Source organism: Neovison vison, chromosome 8 (genome assembly GCF_020171115.1).
Source record: "Neovison vison isolate M4711 chromosome 8, ASM_NN_V1, whole genome shotgun sequence".
NCBI classification, from domain to species: domain Eukaryota; kingdom Metazoa; phylum Chordata; class Mammalia; order Carnivora; family Mustelidae; genus Neogale; species Neogale vison.
The window spans coordinates 84802961-84822535 of NC_058098.1; the positions used below are offsets into that span (position 1 = coordinate 84802961).

The 19575-nt window shown below is 35.9% G+C and overlaps 1 protein-coding gene across 7 annotated transcripts in view; it reads left to right on the forward strand.

Moving 5' to 3' along the window:
• Positions 1 to 19575, forward strand: part of EHBP1 (EH domain binding protein 1) — a 442694-nt gene that overhangs the window by 256799 nt on the left and 166320 nt on the right. For all 7 annotated transcript variants that reach the window (XM_044264063.1, XM_044264061.1, XM_044264066.1 and 4 more), the window contains 2 exons: positions 2834 to 3074; positions 11905 to 12094. In XM_044264063.1, coding sequence (XP_044119998.1) covers positions 2834 to 3074; positions 11905 to 12094 — 431 coding nt within the window. The remainder of the gene's footprint in view (positions 1 to 2833; positions 3075 to 11904; positions 12095 to 19575) is intronic.

Sequence of the window (19575 nt, forward strand, 5' to 3'; positions counted from 1 at the left end):
GTGCTTCAGTGACCCTTTTAGAAAGTTGTTAAATGTGTTTGTTAGCTTTTATATAAAATAATCTCATTTTAAACCCTCCTTTGTTGCCATTTCTGTCATCTTCAAGCTGTGCTCTATAGTTTGAATACTATCTTGCTTTTGGTTTTGTAACTGATGAATCTGCTTGGGTCAATTTTTGCAATCCTTTTCCTGAAAGTAAAAATAAAATTCATTTCTGCTGACCAGTTTTGTCAGTTTCTCAAGCATTTGAGACTTGATATTTCTTAATAAAAATTGAATAGGCAAAAATTTTCCAGCCTCTTTTCCCCTATAAAGAAAAGAAAATGCCTTGTTTACATTACTATAAAGAATCTAAATGAAGTGTTAAGTTTGAATATTATCCTGGTGTTAAAAAAGTTAGTTACTGTGTCTCTTCTCTACAGTAGTCTAGATTTAAATTTAAATTTAAAATTTAAGATTTATTTAAATTCATTTCAGTATTTATTATGATTTTATGAATTCTCTTTCACACTTTTTAATCGCTTTTCTAAGGTGTATAGAATTTCAATTCAGAGGTTTTGATCCAATATAAAGACAAAATAAGTTTTCTGGGATAATATCTACCATATAAGTAAAAGGAGCTTGACTTTAAAATATAAAAGTCATAAATATGTCAGTCATGAAATTTGTATAATAATTGGATTAAATTGTTTGAAGTCACTTATGAAATAGTTATTTTTCTTGAGAATTTCAGTAATCAGTTTTTTGCCTTCTGGAGTATTTTGTCAGAATTGCATGGCATAAACTTTTAAACTACCCTTTGATTGTTAGCTTTCTTAAACTTCTCCAGTCTGGGGAAAACATTGTTTTTATCAGCAGAATCTGTGACCAAATATTGGACAGTTTTATTATAAATTCTAGTTTTGTTTTAAAACATTAACACACATTAAAAAATAAAATATTAAGACACATAAGAAAAAGGCTGGTACTAGGCACTTCATAAGTATTGTTGGAGAACATGATGCTATTGTAGTTCTTTTTGTGCTGGGAGTCAGAATTTTATTTTTAAGGGTACCTTGGTTTTCAAAATGAAATTTAAAATAGTAAAATTTAGAAAAATTTGGTATAACATATCTATCAACTTATCAATATGACTTTAATGTAGCACTTTCTACATGAGAATTCTTATGTTAGTCCTTTACATTACTAAATAGAGTACTTATTGGATCAAAGTTATTTTGAAAAAATCAACCCATCTCATTAAAAGCTCTAAATTTTAAAGTCTTGTAGTATACAGAAACCTACTCTTGGAAGGCTTTGCGAAACGAATTCAGTGATACGTGGGTATATATTTGATATCCAGAGTGAATTTTTAGTTCCCTGAGTGGTCTCTGCTTCTGTAGCTACCAAAACCAACTTCAAAATTTAATCCACTTTATGTTCTTTTTTTTTTAAAGATTTTGTGTATTTATTTGACAGAGAGAGATCACAGTAGGCAGAGAGGCAGGCAGAGAGAGGGGAAGGGAAGCATGCCCCTGCTGAGCAGAGAGCCTGATGCGGGACTCGATCCCAGGACCCTGAGATCATGACCTGAGCCGAAGGCAGCGGCTTAACCCACTGAGCCACCCAGGCGCCCCACTTTATGTTCTTAAAAACAAATGTATTTTATATCAGTTTAAGATGGCAAACTAGTACAGGCAAATAAAATAATAATAGAATTGTCCTCTAGGAAGGTTAAAATTTCAAATATTAGATACTGTAATGCTAATAATATTAAAGACTCCAAGGATATTCCGAAGATGCCATTTTAGGGGCGCCTAGGTGGCTCAGTTGGTTAAGTGTCTGACTCTTGATTTTGGCTCAGGTCATGATTTGAGGGTTGTGAGATCAAGCCCATGTTGGGCTCCATGCTGGGTGCAAAGCCTACTTAAGATTCTCTGTCTCGGGTGCCTGGGTGGCTCAGTGGGTTAAGCCGCTGCCTTCGGCTCAGGTCATGATCTCAGGGTCCTGGGATTGAGTCCCGCATCGGGCTCTCTGCTCAGCAGGGAGCCTGCTTCCCTCTCTCTCTCTCTCTGTCTGCCTCTCTGTCTACTTGTGATTTCTCTCTGTCAAATAAATAAATAAAATCTTATAAAAGATTCTCTGTCTCAACTATCATATGATCTCCCTGATATGAGGAAGTGGAGATGCAACGGGCGAGGGTATTAGGGGGGTAGGAAAAGAATAAATGAAACAAGATGGGATCGGGAGGGAGACAAACCAAAAGAGACTTTTAATGTTACAAAACAAACTGAGGGTGGCCAGGGGGAGGTGGGTAGGGAGAGGCTGGTAGGGTTATGGACATTGGGGAGGGTATGTGCTATGGTGAGTGCTGTGAAGTGTGTAAACCTGGCAATTCACAGACCTGTACCCCTGGGGCTAATAATACATTATATGTTTTTAAAAAAATTTTTTTAATTAAAAAAAATAAAATCCATAATAATTTGGTGAAAAAAATTTAAAAAAATAATGTAAAATAAAATATAATTTTAAAGCTAAAAAAAAAAAAGATTCTCTGTCTCCCTCTCTCCATGCCTCCTCCCCCTCTCCCCCTGTAAATAAAATAAAATAGAATTAAATTAAATTAAAAAAAATAGCCTGTTCAAAGATACCGTTTGAGGGAGCAGCATTCCTGGAGAAGTAGACAAAGATCTTAGGTAACACATCTTCTGAACTTAGCCCCTCTAAAATGTATTGTTGTTTTGACTCTTTCAGCCTCACTGAGTATTAATTAAAGATTATTTTTTAAACACTAAGAATATAAGAAAATATGAGATAGTATTTTTTTAATTCATTTTTTGCTATTGTTTTATAGAACCCATCACTGAAACAGCATCACCTAAAAAATCAGAGGAATCTTTTTATAGTAATAGCTATAATCCCTTTAAAGAGATACAAACTCCACAGTATTTGAACCCATTCGATGAGCCAGAAACTTTTGTAACTATAAAGGACTCTCCTCCTCAGTCTACAAAAAGAAAAAATGTAAGACCTGTGGACATGAGCAAGTACCTCTATGCTGATAGCTCTAAAACAGAAGAAGAAGAGTTGGATGAGTAAGTACTTTTTATTCTGCAATCATCATAAGTCAGTCTCTTTGTTTAAAGAGATGCTTCTATAATAGTTTTACACTGGTAAAAAGAGTTCTGTCTCAGCGTTAATACCCAGTTTACAAGTTAGTATCTATCTCATATCCATCTGAATTTTTATGATTTTGATGCTTATTCTTCCATCCTCTTCCATGTGAATGTATGTGCACCCTAAATTAACGACGGAATATGTTATTGAAATCTCTAGTTAGAATTCCAATTGTGTCTTCTCACAAAAACCACATCATAAATGGTGCTTAAGTGTTTTTAATCAGTTACTGTAGGCATTACACTTCAATAATGTTAGGTTCTCTTGTGGGAACCAAATCATCATTTATGATACCGTTTTGATGAGAACACTTGTCAAATGCCAGACAAGACCATAGCAATTATAAATTAGGAATTGCCTTCATTTGAGTTATTATTCTTACCGAAATATGAGTGTTATTGTTATAAGCTCATAGTAAAAAGTCAGTATGTTTAGGGCTGCCATTTTACTCAAATTTAGGGTGAAGATAGGAGAAGGGTATGTGCATATGGTATTCTGGAGTTACACAGTCCACAGCCTGTGTGGCTGCAGACTGTGGCCCTGAGTGTGTTAAACAGCAACAACAAAACTTCTACCTCTAGCTGGAGGTGGAAGTAATAGATGAAGTAATAGGCTGGATATAGCTTCTTGTCTTAAAAACTAAAAAGCTGAATGAAATATATGAAAAAATGGCTTTCAGATATTGTATGCAAATAACACAGGACAGTGATTTCTGAGAGAACAAAAACAAAAGTGAGCCCTGTGCTTCTCCAAGCTTTATTTAGGAGAGAATTTCCAACTCTAGTTCAGGGAAGAAGAGCCTAAAAGTCCTAGTAATCTCCATGGATTGAGAAGACAGTTTGGACTTTGGGGGTACTAAGGAGAATAGAATAGAATTGTGGACAGAGTATCTGAGAAGAGAGAGCTACTCAGAACCTGAGTTTCAGAGATCTGTAGAAGGTTCCCCCTGAGACTTTAGCTGAGTATTGATGAGAGCATACATATGAAGAAATTATTAAGGACAAAGAATCTCACAGAAACATCCCTGGAGTTCACCCAGGACCAAGAATAGTTTGTTTCCAAGTGGTTCCTTACACATGGGACATCAAGTCAGGTCCTCATCAGAGTGTCTCAAAAATGTGGTGAGATTAGCCCTGCACTAAAGGCTGTTCTGGGCTTGCCTAACAGAGCTTAAGAGCAAGGCTCAGGGGCGCCTGGGTGGCTCAGTGGGTTAAGCCGCTGCCTTCGGCTCAGGTCATGATCCCAGGGTCCTGGGATCGAGTCCCGCATCGGGCTCTCTGCTGAGTGGAGAGCCTGCTTTCCTCTCTCTCTCTCTCTCTCTTTCTCTCTGCCTGCCTCTCTGCCTACTTGTGATCTCTCTCTGTCAAGTAAATAAATAAAATCTTAAAAAAAAAAAAAAAAAAAGAGCAAGGCTCAAAGAATCAGAATACTTCCAAGTAACTTATCTGCACGTCATGCAGATATACCAGAGATACCAAAAGGAATACCAAAAAATCCAGCACCCAAAACGTAAAATTGACAGTGTCCAACAACCAGTCAAAAATCTATCAGGCATATAAAGAAGCAGGAAAACCTGACCCATCATGAGGAGGAAACTCAGTCATTAGGTATGGACGCAGAAATGACACAAGTGATGATGGAATTAATAGAATAGTAATTATATGTTTACTTGTAGTAAGGCTATATGGGTCTTTGTTTTTCTCAGAAATAAGTGAATTTTAGTATATGAAGATTATTTAGATCTTGTGAAAAATAGTTATTCCTTTAAAAATACAGTTTAATAGGAAAATCTTTCAAAATAATGGGGATATTATAGACTGAGAGGGAATTTTAAAAAAAGGCTCCTGTATGCAATTGCTTGGTGTTAAGAAAGAAATGCCATTTCTTTCCTGTGCATTGGTCAGCTCTTGCTTTGAGCACTATTTTACTTCTGGGTGCTACTCTTTACAAGGGGCATTGATGATTCAGAGCATTAAAAGAATAGAGCAACAGAGTCATCAAAATGTCCAGAAACCACATCAAAAGAGCAGTGATTGAGGGCATAGGGACATAGAGATTATTTTAGAAAACTACAATAACCAAATTCAAGTATTTGAAAGACTTGCTTGGAAGAATGAAGTAGTTGACTTGTTTTCTGTTGCTTTGGAACTGCATTTCTCAAGCTTTTTCCATTTTACACCACATGGCCTGTGACTCTCACATATGCTACAGGCTTCCATGGGCCTAGTTATATTTTAATAAAACTTAAAAAAGTTCTCACTTTCTATAAGTACATGGAAATACATGGTAGTGATCAGCTGATTCCAAACCTAGGTTTAGATTTCAATACTGATTAATAACTATAGGGGTTGAAAAAGTTAGCTCAACTCAACTCAACTGCTAAAGTTATATCTGTTTTCTTTGAAATAGCTAATGTGTGATCAAAATAAAATTTCTCATGGGTGGTGTAGGTGCTGAGTAATAGCCACACACCTAGAGTATTTGAATGTAAATATAAACTTTAAGTACAAGCATTCAGTCATTCCAAGATGCATGAGTATTACACAACATACACACACACACCCTGCTCTCTCCTATTAACAAATTAAAGAGACATCTAATGTTTGCTTAAACTTTTAAAATGCCTTAATAAAAACTAAAATCAGAATCACTGGGTGTTTCCTTTTGACCATTCTTTTTTTCCACATGAAAGTCACAGTCTTTACAAGTTTCCCATGAATAAAGAACATTCTAAATTGCTCAATCATCTGAGATTACCAGAGGGAACCTATAAACACTTTAGCTTTTTTTTTTAAGTAGGAATCTACATACATATTCTGAAGATTGCTCATCAGCTAATGTGAGAGTTCAGGGAGAACTCTATTTCTCCGCCTTTTTTGTCCAAAAGTCTGTAGGTCCAATTACATTAGCAGAAATCTTCCAAAATTTGTTCTTACTTTATTTTTTTTTTTTTTTTTTTTTTAGTATTTCTTTTTTTTTTTTTTTTTTTTTTTCCCAATTTATTTATTTTCAGAAAAACAGTATTCATTATTTTCTCACCACACCCAGTGCTCCATGCAAGCTGTGCCCTCTATAATACCCACCACCTGGTACCCCAACCTCCCACCCCCCCGCCACTTCAAACCCCTCTTACTTTAATAATAAACTTATGACCTTTCATCGAGTGAAAAGCCTGTATTACTCATCTTCCATTACCAAACTCTTCCTGCATCCTCTGACATAAAACTATCACAAATGAATAGTGCTGAGTACTTTGATGTGTAAAGCAACCTTCAGAACCTCAGTATATCCATCAGCACTAAGAGAAAGTAAATACCCTTCAGTGCAAGTAGCATGTGTCCTGTGTGCTTAGCAACCACAGGGGTTTTCTCAGTTTCTTGTGTTTGGGAGTTAGTTCAGCCATTAGTTTATGTAGCAAAAATAAAAACTGAGAAAGCAATAATATTTTTTCAAGACATTTATGAAATAACTCTTCCAGCATAAAATTATTTCTGGTATGGTTGTATGTCCATTTCCAAAGAAAAGTTGTCTTTGAATTTTATTCAGAGACTCTACACACTCATTTAAGAAATGTGGTTTTTTCAAAGAAATGTAAAGTTTCAGAGTGAGAGGAAAAAACTACAGATTTCACTGTACCCTTGCTTCGCATTTTATTATTTTTTCAGTATGTCAATCCTATTTCTAATCAACTTATAGTTTTTCTTTCTGTAATTCTTTTTCTTGGATGAATTCTTGTCTTTTTTTTTTTTTAAGATCTTACTTATTTATTTGACAGAGATGACAAGCAGAGAGGCAGGCAGAGGCAGGCAGAAAGAGAGGAAGCAGGCTCCCTGCTGAGCAGAGAGCCCAGATGCAGGGCTTGATCTTAGGACCCTGGGATTATGACCCGAGCAAAAGGGAGAGGCTTTAACCCACTGAACCACCCAGGCGCCCCAGATGAATTGTTTTCTAAGCAATGAATAATGTCACTTAAAATTATTCTGTCCAGTTTTCCACTTAATGTAAATGGTGAATTTTTAGTTCACAGTGAGTTAGTGATTAACTAATCTACTACTCAAGTATATGGATACTTGAGGATAAAAATAATCTTTACTTATTCAAAGTGATATAGGAAGCCCTGGAATAGGTTATTCAAATCATAGATAATCAACAGAATGTGGAAATTATGCTAGTTGCTTAAGTAGCTTTTCTTTACTAAAAATATTATATATTTTTTAAAATGTGTTGATCAGTAATTACATAATTTATTTTATAGAGAAGGGAGCATGTTCATAACCATATATTTCATATATATTCACTTTTTTATAGCACAGTGGATACTAGTCACTTTTTTAATAGCACCTTTTTTTATTAAGATATACTTCACAAAACATAAAACTCTGTATTTAAAGTGTACACTTCACTGGTTCTTAGCTAATTCACTGTGTTGTGCAGCCATCACCACAATCTAATTCCAGAGCATTTTTGTCACCCCAAAAATAAATCCTTTACCTGTTAGTGGTCAGTTTCGATTCCTCCCTTCCCCTGCCTCCTAAAACCATTAATCTCCTTTTTGTCCAAATGGATTTGAGTATTCTGGACACTTCATATAAATATGATTATATCCTGGTTATTCTTTAAGAGTAGGAAATTCAGGGGCACGTGGGTGGCTCAGTCATTAAGCATCTGCCTTCAGCCAGCATCGGGCTCCCTGCTCAGCAAGGAGTCTGCTTCTCCCTCTCCCACTCATCCTGCCTGTGTTCCCTCTCTCACTGTGTCTCTGTCAAATAAATAAAATCTTTAAAAAAAAAAAAAAGTAGGAAATTCATTTTTGTTTTTGTTTTTTGTTTTTAAATTCAGTTTTTGTTAGAAATCTCTGATCCATAGGGGAGGGTCATTCAAAGCACTTAGTAGTAGAAGCTTGTCTTACTCTTACTTAGTACCTAGCAAGTGGTGGTGCCTAGCACACTGTTTTCTCACCAGTAGATTGTAGGCATGCAGAGATACTCATTCACTCATTCCTTTAGTCTTTCTGGCGGTGAGGCATGGTCCAAGGCAGCTGGAGTCCCTGGTACCCTGATTTTTCCAGCAACTTCCAATGTTTTTATGATAACATGACATACCAAGATCATTTTTACTACATCTTATAGTATAAAACAGATTGAGAAACATAGCTCTAATTGTTTCAAGAAAATGTCTGTTTTGATTATGTTTCTAGTAATATGAGTCTTATGATCCAGCTTTGGAAATCAGCTGATTATGAGCTTCCTTTTTACTTGCATTTACCTTCTTTTGACAGGAATACTAATATTCAAGTGATTAGAGGGAGACCCAAGTGGTTTGAAGCAGGCAGAAATAGGAAGAAGAACGATAATATCTAGTTACTTTTGTATACATACTAGATATGTTTTTATAAAAATTACATACAACTGAGTATTGTAAGTTAAATAGAGTGTACCGAATCATACCTGTTTTAAGGGATTTTGTCAGTTTTCTTTGAAGGCTTTGAAGCACAAATCCTTTTGCAATATAAATGTCCTCTAACACTACTTAAGTTGTCTTAAGACTAGCCATATTTACATAACAAAATAATAATGATTATTGTGGCAGCTACCATCTTACAAACTGTTATGGTAGTTTATTCTAGACAGACCTAACCAAGAAGAGTTTTTTAGAATATCACCTAATTAATTAATTGAGTTAGATTGAAACGGGTATGTTTAATTCTGAAACTTTTTTTATCGTTTTTAAAGATTTTATTTATTCATTTGACAGAGATAGAGAGGACAAGTAGGCAGAGCAGTGGCAGAGGAAGAGGGAAAAGCGGGCCTCCCACTGAGCAGGGAGCCCCATGCCATGGTCCATCCCAGGATCTTGGGATCATGACCTAGGCTGAAGGCAGTCGCTTAACCAATGGAGCCACCCAGGTGCCCCTAGTTCTGAAATATTTAACATTAGTTGGCAAATAGTAAGTTTAGGGGGAAAAAGATTTTTCTCTCTTTTAAGTTTTGGAGTTTTTAAAAGAAAATGTTGTTTTCATCTTCTTTCTTTACATTTACCTCCCTTCAAACTACTTTTTTTTTTTTAATTTTATTTATTTATTTGAGAGAGAGACAGTGAAAGAGAGCATGAGAGGGGAGAAAGTCAGAGGGAGAAGCAGACTCTCCACGGAGAAGGGAGCCTAATGTGGGACTCGATCCCAGGACTCTGGGATCATGACTTGAGCTGAAGGCAGTCGCTTAACCAACTGAGCCACCCAGGCGCTCACTTCAAACTACTTTTAGAGTTTGAAAAATAGCTGTATGAGGCTCTCAGTTTAATCAGCCCAAGAAACAAACTTGTAGGGATTAAATGGGTTATTACATATGAAATACTTAAAATAGTGCCTAGCACAGTATAAACACTTCATTAATCTTAATTAATAATGTAATTGGTAAGCCCTCCATTCTAGGCTAGATGTGATACCTTTCATGTCTCTTTTCAGAGAGAATACTCAGCTTTTTTTGAATACCTAGTTATTTTAACATTGTTCCTTATTTTGATATCCCCAAGTTCTTCTCCAGTTGTAAACATGGGATGTGAATACTTCAAGTATGTCTTGATCACTTACTAGGCAAGAATATTTCATCTGAAAAACAAATTTTCAAGTGCAGTTTCCTATTCTTATTCTCTTGAATGCAGAGACATAAGAAGAGGAAGAACAGGAAATACGTTTTTTGTAAATGCCAACCGCATTCAGTTAAAAGCAACTACCTTGAGCAGAGTTGAGAGAGATTCTGTGACTGTACCCTAGCTCAGTGGAAACAATCCCATGACACTCATTGCTGCCATGAGTACAGCATAAGAATGACATCACAATTATGATATATTTCCCATCTCTGATCCATATCTACTTGGTACCCAGTCTCATGCTTTGACTGTCCACATGTAAATTCTTAGTTAAAGGTGTACATAATTGGTATTGGTTCTTAGTGAGTCTGATAACTGCTGTAGTTAAAAGAGCATTTGTAATTAAAACAGAGGGTCATTACCAGTACAGACCTTATATGACTAGGTGGAATTCCCTTGGAATAATCACTGTATTTGGGTCAGCTGGTTCTTAGCCTTGTGGACTCAGAAATTTTATTCTTTACATATACAATTCTAGGTGTTGGTGCTGGGGGAAAAATGTAACAAACTAACGAATAAAAACCAGGATAACAGTTTATAGGAAGAATAATCATCACATATACCAGATACTTGTGTCTACGGATGACTTCTACGGATAACTAATGCAAAAAAAAGTCATCTATTCATAAAAGGAGTTAACAAGGAAGGGTTTTTTGCCTGGGCTTAGACTGTAGGTAGAGAGAAAAAAAAAAAAGTCTTCCCAGAAACGTTATAAGCACATAGGCCCACCCAAATCCTCCATGGATTTGGCATTTTAGTGGTAGGGTGGCCTGGGATCCTCCAAGCCAAGAAAAAAGAAAAATGGCTCCTGAAGCACTTGGCAAAAAGAAACATAAGCATTGAAAGGAGACACTCCCAGCTTAGACTATGCAGGATTTCCTCAGATTAAGCCCTGAACTCGAAATCTAGAATTACAAATCATACAAGGAAACAGTATACTACTAAGAGAAAGAGTCAGGAGACAAGAAACACTAGGATTGTCCATGCAGAAACTTAAAATAATAGATTTATCAGATAGAGACTCTGAAGTAAATATGTTTAAATGATTAATGACTCAGATCTCTATACCTGAGGTATTCTATATGTAGCCACATGAAGAAAAATGCTTATCAGAATTAAAAATTCTGGAGAATTAAACATTAAATTAGACACAGATGAAGAGAGAGGTAGTTAACTGGATCATAGATATGAGGAATTATCCAGAATATAATGTGGGAGAAATGAAAATTTGTAAACATATGAAGGAGAGAGATAATTCAACATACATCTGATAAGATTTTCTAAAGAAGAGAACAGAGAAAATAGAGAAGAGGCTATCAAAGAGATAATGGTTGATAATTTTTCAGAACTAATGAAACCTACATCTTCAGACTTAGGAGATATAAGGAGCCTGAAACAGGATAAATTAAAAGAAATCCACACCTAGACATATCATAGTAAAATTACTCAAAACCAGAAGAAGAAAGAAGATCCTAACATCAACCAAAGATAAAAGATGACTTCTAAAAGAACAATACTAGGCTGACAGTGGGCTACTATCATCAGAGTGCTGAGATGAATTAACTTACAACTAGAATTTTCTACCTAGCTGAATTATCATTTAAGTGTGACAAAAAGACATTTTCAATGCCTGGGAGAATTTACTATTAATACAGCCTTGCTGAGTGAACTTCTAAATGCATTTCATACTAATGAGAAGGGATGAAGTGCAAGGAAAAAAAAGAATGTTTGATGTGGGGAGCATAAAAAAGCAAATCAATGTTTCCATATCTTACTTCCTTTACCTTGGGTATGGGGAGTATATGGGATTTACTATTACTATAAACATTTTTCTAAGGCTCTATATACAATAGAGCCAAGTGTGACCATGTATGAAAAAAATTTAAAAATACTTTTTTAAAGGGAAAAATTTTATTGTTAATGATTCATAAAAAATAGATTAATAGTGGTTGTTTCCAAATTGTAGGTTATCACTAGTTTGGGTTTCTCCTTATCATTTTCAGTATTTTATAGTTTTATAAATTTTTATTTTTTTATTATTTTAGTTAGGAATGAACTATTTTTAGAGTAACATTTAACAATACTTCTTCTTTCATTTAGATCTAATCCTTTTTATGAACCTAAACCAACTCTTTCTCCAAATAATTTGGTAACTCCAGTTCAAGAACTAGAAACTGAAAGGAGAGTGAAAAGAAAAGCTCCAGCCCCACCAGCCATCTCACCAAAGACAGGAGGAGTAAATGAATACACCGTTATTTCTGCAGGAAGAGATCTCTCCACTTCTCCTAAGGTAGGAGTTTATTCTTAGTAAAAACATATATTATATTTATCTTTTTTTTTCCATGCAATTTAATTTGAATTTTAAAAAGTCATTGTTTGCTATCTTTGATGATTTGAAAGTAAAATCCAAATAAATCCCTTTTACTGCAATACTGCGTATATGTTTGGGAGCCTGTAAATTTATAGAAGAGTATGACTGGATAGTTTGAGTTAAGATTTTTTAAATGCTGTTTTGAAATAGAGGAAGAAAGACATTATAATTATAGGGATGGTGCTATAAAGAAAGGATACTCTAAAGCAGTCTGGTGTGAGGGACAGCTTGACTGATATAGAGGAATGAATAGAAATCCTCCTTTGAGAAATGTACTGGAAAGATTGAGGCCCAGGGTGGAGAAATACTTTATTGAGCAATTTCAATATTGTCATTTTGATTTATGTCAAGTTAAAATTTTGGCCTTATTGTCACTATTTTTAGAAGTTTTAATGCATAATAATTACATGAAAAGGTAAGACACGTTGTTGGAACAACTCTAAAGCTTTTACATGATTTGTTTGCAAATAGTATGATATCTTGTGTGTTTAAGGTAGAAATGTTGGGTTTTTTTAGGTAAGTAACTTTTTCCCATCAATTCATGGTGTTTTGTTCATATTATGTTATTTAATTCTCACAGGTAGTTAAGGGGAAAATAAGGTGAACTTCAACTCAGTGGGATGAAGTAAAGATCACAGGTCCTTTAGCCAGTAGACAGAGGATTGGAACTGGCATTTTCGTTAACTGTGTGATATCTGGGCTATACTCTACCTCAGGTACCTGGGTTGCTGTTTTTTCTCAAGGGAACTGAAGTTCAGTAATTTCTTTTGGATTTTTCAGTTCATTCTTTGGTTTTTGTTAAATGTCAGACCCAGAAATTGTCTGTTTGCCTGTATTTTCATTGTTTTAGAGAGAGAGTAAGTTCCCTGCGGTTTTTACTCTGCTATTCTGGAAGTCAATCTTCAGGTGTTTGTTTTTATAATCAGGTATTTTTTAACCCTGTAACTCTAGGAGGAGAAACCAGGATAAATTTCATCTTCTAATTGACGAGGGAAAGGTGGAAGTGGGATTACCACTCTAAATGAAAGGAGCAAATGGTAGAAATTAAAGCAAAGGAGATGGCCAATTCCTATACCCATGAAAGGGGGAAAAGAAAAAAAAAAAAGACAGTAATTAGGGCACAAGAATTCCTAAACGTATCCCTTGTCTCCCAAATCTCTACTCCATTGTCTACTCCCTGCCACATCCTCTCCTATACTCCATCAGGAGTCTGAAGCTAATCAAGAAATCCTAATCTCTTTCTAGGGGAATGAAAAGGAATTTAATAGTGCCTATTGTATGCATTTGATCCATAGAACAGCCTGAGAAATACATACCATTATCTTCTTTTTAATATATGAGAAATTGAACCTTAGTTAAGTAACTTGCTCAAAATGATAAAGCTAGTAGTGACAATGCCTGCATTAAAAAAAATCAGGTCCTTTGAGTCTAAAACCCATACTCTGTATTATTTGAACTTGGGACCCTTACTTATCTTTTACTTCCATTTTTATTTGTTATACTAATTGAAGTTACTGAGTAATGAGATCATGGATGTTTTTATTGTTGTTGCCTTCTGTACAAGGTACAAGATAATATTTTCTAAAAAAGTTTATGCTTCAGAATAGAGGAAGTCACTCTTAGGTTTGACTAGTGGTATCAAATTGTTTGATGGTAGCCTGGGGTTTCATCAGATACCTCAGTGTTCTACTCTGAAGACCAGGTATAGAGGCTCAGCAGCAGGACACTGGCTCCCTGTTCCACTTCCACAGCAGAAATCCATATTCATTCAGTTTGTATGTTGGAATTCATGTGAGATTTTATTTTTAAAAAATGGACCATTGCCAAATCAAAAAAAAAAAAAGGAAAATACTGATGACATAACTATGTATGAGATAAGGAATATTAGAATCAGTTGCATACTGACTAATAAAAATGATAAATGACAGCTGAGAAAGTGCAGTAGTATGGGTGTATTCAATATGCATGTGTTATGTATGTATGTATATTTAAATACGTATCTATTTCCTAGTAGTTCCTGAAAACTTTGCAGTATTAAAGCTGAGTAAAATAACTGACCATGTTGGTAACCTTGAGTCAATATGAAAAAGTCTTATTTTGTATTGTATACCATATTCTGTTTAGGGAAGCAGGAAGGTGTCTTTAACATCAAAACATTTCCATTAAAATTATTAAAAGAGTTTTAATGCTTTTATGATATGCTTCTGGTCAGCTGTTTTCCTTATTTGTAAATTGAAAGGAGATAATAGTTCAAATAAAGCTTTTGGGAAAAGCCAGGTTCACATTTTAGTCGAATAATAAAAGGATATCACACCCCAATTGTTTGATGTAACAAAATGCCAGGCTGCACTCAGTGATAACTTGACTGCAGAAGCCGAAGAGCATTCATTGTCATAAAATGACATGTGCTCAGGCAGATGATTAATTTCCCCACCTGTCACCTGAAACTACTTATTTTATGAAAAAGAACTAAGTTCAGAATTTAAACAAACAAAGTGATAATAAGCATGTACTTATATTGCAAATAAAATTCAAAGTACCCCGAAGGCAGCTAAAGATTCTTCAGTGTCGTAAATCTATGTAAACTCCACACTTCAGACCTCTGATTTCTGTACTTGTAAAGTGATAAAATCACAATACTTTTTAAAAAGATTTTATTTATTTGAGAGAGAGCACGAGCAGGGGGAGGGGTAGAGGGAGAGGGAGAAGCAGGCTCCCCACTGAGCAGGGAGCCTTATTTAGGGCTTAATCCCAGGAATCTGTGACCCTGCACCAAAGGTAGATGCTTAATTGACTCAGCCACCCAGACACCCCAAAACCATAGTATTTTTAAAGACAGCTTAGGAAAAAAGGCCAGTGTGGAGAGAAGTAACCTGACATTAAATATATACAACCATCCAATAAAATAAAGTGATAAGTTAGGCTCAGTGGTGACTGACCATCATTTACTAACTGTGACTGTAAGTTAATAAATATATAACTCTGAATTCCTAGATACAATTCATGCAGCATAGTATAAAATGCAATTCAAATTATGAGAGCAGGTTTAGGAACATAACATTGTTGGTGAATGTATCTGCTAAAGTATATTACTAAATATTATGTACCCAGTTCCATAAAAATCAGAATATATGAATAGCCAACTATCAATGACAAGAAAGAATTAAAATAAACTTACATTTTTGTGATAGCATAGAGAAGAGCTCCACTGCACATTAGATGAGGATATAAGCCTGGTCAAGTGGAGAAGGGCTCCCTCAAAGATACTGATTGGTGAAGCTCCAATGGTTGACAATGATACTACTATCCAATTGTTCCATTTCTGAAAGTGAAAACCCCATATAACTCAGGCCTCCACTTTATTGTTACTTCTTTCTAGAAAGTTCTGGCGAAGTCCTATGCTTTACCCTTGTGTGTTTTTGAACTTGAGTACAGATTGCAGTAACTGTGAGAAGCCCAGGGTGAACCAAAGTTAAAATGACATACAGCAATTCCTTTGAGTGGTCCTAGCAACAAATTCAAACCATAAGGCAAACACCCTTTTCAGCTTTTGCACAAAAAGACCTCCTAGAAAGTTTCTTACTTCATTTCTATCTGTACAAAACTATAGAATGATGCCGACAGGCCATTAATGCCAAAAAACAATGAGCCCCAAATTGAAATGTTAATATCCTCATATGTACATTGAAAATGTCTCAAACTTTCCAAGAAAAATAATAAAAAGCACACATCAGAATTTAATTGAATGCAGTGATAAATACACAGTTATTTTGTAAAATAAAATGTCAAACTGCATTCAGTGACAGTGGGATCCAGGGGGTGGGTAAGTTGCCTATAAATTTTTTACTTACTTGAATATCCTTTTTTTTTTAATTTAAAATTTTTTATAAACATATAATGTATTTTTAGCCCCAGGGGTACAGGTCTGTGAATCGCCAGGTTTACACACTTCACAGCACTCACCATAGCACATACCCTCCCCAATGTCCATAACCCCATCACCCTCTCCTGACCCCCCTGCCCCCAGCAACCCTCAATTTGTCTTGTGAGATTAAGAGTCTCTTATGGTTTGTCTCCCTCCCGATCCCAACTTCTTTCATTTATTCTTTTCCTACCCCCCAAGCTCCCCACATTGTATCTCCACTTCCTCATATCAGGGAGATCATATGATAGTTGTCTTTCTCCTACTGACTTATTTCGCTAAGCATAATACCCTCTAGTTCCATCCACGTCATTACAAATGGCAAGATTTCATTTCTTTTGATGGCTGCATAGTATTCCATTGTATATATATATACCACATCTTCTTTATCCATTCATCTGTTGATGGACATCTAGGTTCTTTCCATAGTTTGGCTATTGTGGACATTGCTGCTATAAACATTCGGGTGCACGTACCCCTTTGGATCACTGCGTTTGTATCTTTAGGGTAAATACCCAGTAGTGCAGTTGCTGGGTCATAGGGTAGCTCTCTTTTCAACTTTTTGAGGAACCTCCATGCTGTTTTCCAGAGTGTTTGCACCAGCTTGCATTCCCACCAACAGTGTAGGAGGGTTCCCTTTTCTCCGCATCCTTGCCAACATCTGTTATTTCCTGACTTGTTAATTTTAGCCATTCTGACTGGTGTAAGGAGGTATCTCATTGTGGTTTTGATTTGTATTTTCCTGATGCTGCTTACTTGAATATCTTAACCAAGGCAAGATGTTCCTCAATAACACTGACTAAATGGCACACTCTTATATTCTATTGGTTAGTACTCTTGGTTATATCTATTAAAAACAAGCCATTTGGTTGAAAAAAAATTTGTTTAACTTAAGCAAAAGGATAACTTGTTATAAAGACTCAAGGAGATTGTATAGAACCCTAGGCAGAGAATACAACTGGGCCTCAGGAATCAGTGACGATTTTATCTGCTTCTCTCTCTGGAATGTCTTCAATCTGCCTTTACCTTTTATTTTATTTTTTTTTATTTTATTTTTTTTTAAAGATTTTATTTATTTATTTGACAGAGAGAGATCACAAGCAGGCAGAGAGGCAGGCAGAGAGAGAGAGAGAGAGAGAGAGAGAGGAGGAAGCAGGCTCCCTGCTGAGCAGAGAGCCCGATGCGGGACTTGATCCCAGGACCCTGAGATCATTACCTGAGCCGAAGGCAGTGGCTTAACCCACTGAGCCACCCAGGCGCCCTGCCTTTACCTTTTATTTTTTATTTTTTTATTTTTTTAAAGATTTTATTTATTTATTTGACAGAGAGAGATCACAAGTAGATGGAGAGAGAGGCAGTCACAGAGAGAGAGAGAGGGAAGCAGGCTCCCTGCTGAGCAGAGAGCCCGATGCAGGACTCGATCCCAGGACCCTGAGATCATGACCTGAGCCGAAGGCAGCAGCTTAACCCACTGAGCCACCCAGGCGCCCTGCCTTTACCTTTTAAACAATAGTTTTGTCCAGCCTGTTTTCTCCCTGAAACATAGTTTATGTTTTGGAATTCACTATCTCCCCCTGCAAAGCTATACTTCTTTCAGGATGACTGATTTTAGCTAAAGGTTAAGAAAAAATTACACTGAATCAACAGTTTTTTCTTAATATGTGGAGCCTTCCAGAATTGTTGTTTTTTAAGATCCTTTTAATCATATGAATCTCTGGTTAATGGGATTTCAGTTGGAATTGGAATTATCTGTGGGCAATAGAAAGCCTTAAATGCTAGGTTTTTTTTTTTTTTTTTTAGTGTTTGGGTTTTTTTGTTTTATGATTTTATTTTTAAGCAATCTCATCACCTAACGTGGAGCTTGAACTCAGAACCCTGATATCAGAAGTTACATGCTCCACTGATGAGCCAGCCAGTCACTCCTCAAATGCCAGTTTAAATAAAAGAAAAATTTATTTCTGTCTTTGAAAATGTTGAACGTTCATTGCCAATACTGTAACCTCACAAAGGCATTAGGGTCCCAGTCTCCTGTTTTGCTGACCCTGCATCCTTGGCACAGATTTCCAAGACAGCCATCTTTGAGCCACAGCCCATGTGCCCCATTCCAGTAAACAAGAAAAAGACAAAAAGCACTCACACCTACCTCTAGCAAGGGACATTAGAAAATAAACCTTTATTACTGGGCAGTTATATTACCCAGTTAAAAATCAAGAGCTCTAGAACTAAGAAGGAAGAGTAGAATAAATATTAGGGAACAGTTGGCAGGCTGTACTGTAGAAAGCTATTAAAATGTGAGTTTTATAGTGGAGATGCAAATGAGCCCAAATCTTGGTATCTGTTCTATGAGAATATCTGAATAATAACTGCTTGAAACAGTTATTTTTAAATGACATTTGCAAACCAATCATGGGCTTCAAAGGAAAATCATCAGAATATTTTGCAACTGCGCATGAAGAAGTCTAGGAACAGTAAGTACTACAATAGAATGCAAAAACAAAAACAAACCCACAGACAAACAAACAAGAAACTCAAATTAGCAAAAGTTAAATAGTATTTCCTTCAAAATCAGCTCACTACATTTATATAATGATGTCTGAATAGATACGGTAATTTTCAGAGCATAAAATTACTGGTGAGGATACTGAGAAACATTCCTCTTTTTTTGGCACCTGCAATATCAGTTCTAAAATATATTTGGATATAGGTACTGCTGGGCCTGGACCAGAGTGAAGCAAGAGAGGCTTATATGACACAAAATTTAAGTTGGCACTTGTCTCCTGTTGGAGAAAGGGCAGATTTTACATCGGTACCACCCTAAGAGTGAATGCGTCCTTGAATCTTGTGCTCTAAGGCACCGCCTTGTCTCACTCTAGTCCAAGCCATGGTGCACAAATAAGGCAGATTTGACAGACAAATGTGCAGTAACTGTAACCCACTTAAAGGTCTTTGAAAAGTGGAAAAATGAGCAACCATAGAATCGAGAACATCTCTAAGAATTTGCCTCCTGATTTTTCTGACTGTATTTAATGGGAAAGATAAAAATGCTAACTTCTGTTTGAAAACAAGTGGATGGGGTGCCTGAGTGGCTCGGCTGGTTAAGTGGCCAGCCCTTGCTTTCAGCTCAGCTCATGATCTTGGGGGTCCTGGGATTGAGCCCTGCGTTGGGCTCCCCACACTCAGCAGGGAGTCTGCCTGTAGATTATTTCTCTCCCCTGACCCCATTCTCTCTCTTTCTCTTTCAAATAAATAAATCTTAAAAAAAAATAAAAATAAAAACAAATGAACAAACCATGATTAGAATGCCTGACTTTTGAAACAAATTTTGTATAATAATTAAATGTGATTTTGAGAGGTTATTCTTTTATATCAGTATATTCTGTAGTAACTGAATTAAAGTATGCGTCACAGTTTTCCAAGTGAGACTTGAATTGACATTTTTTTCCTTATGGAGACAAAAGTGTTCCCATATAGAAAAAGA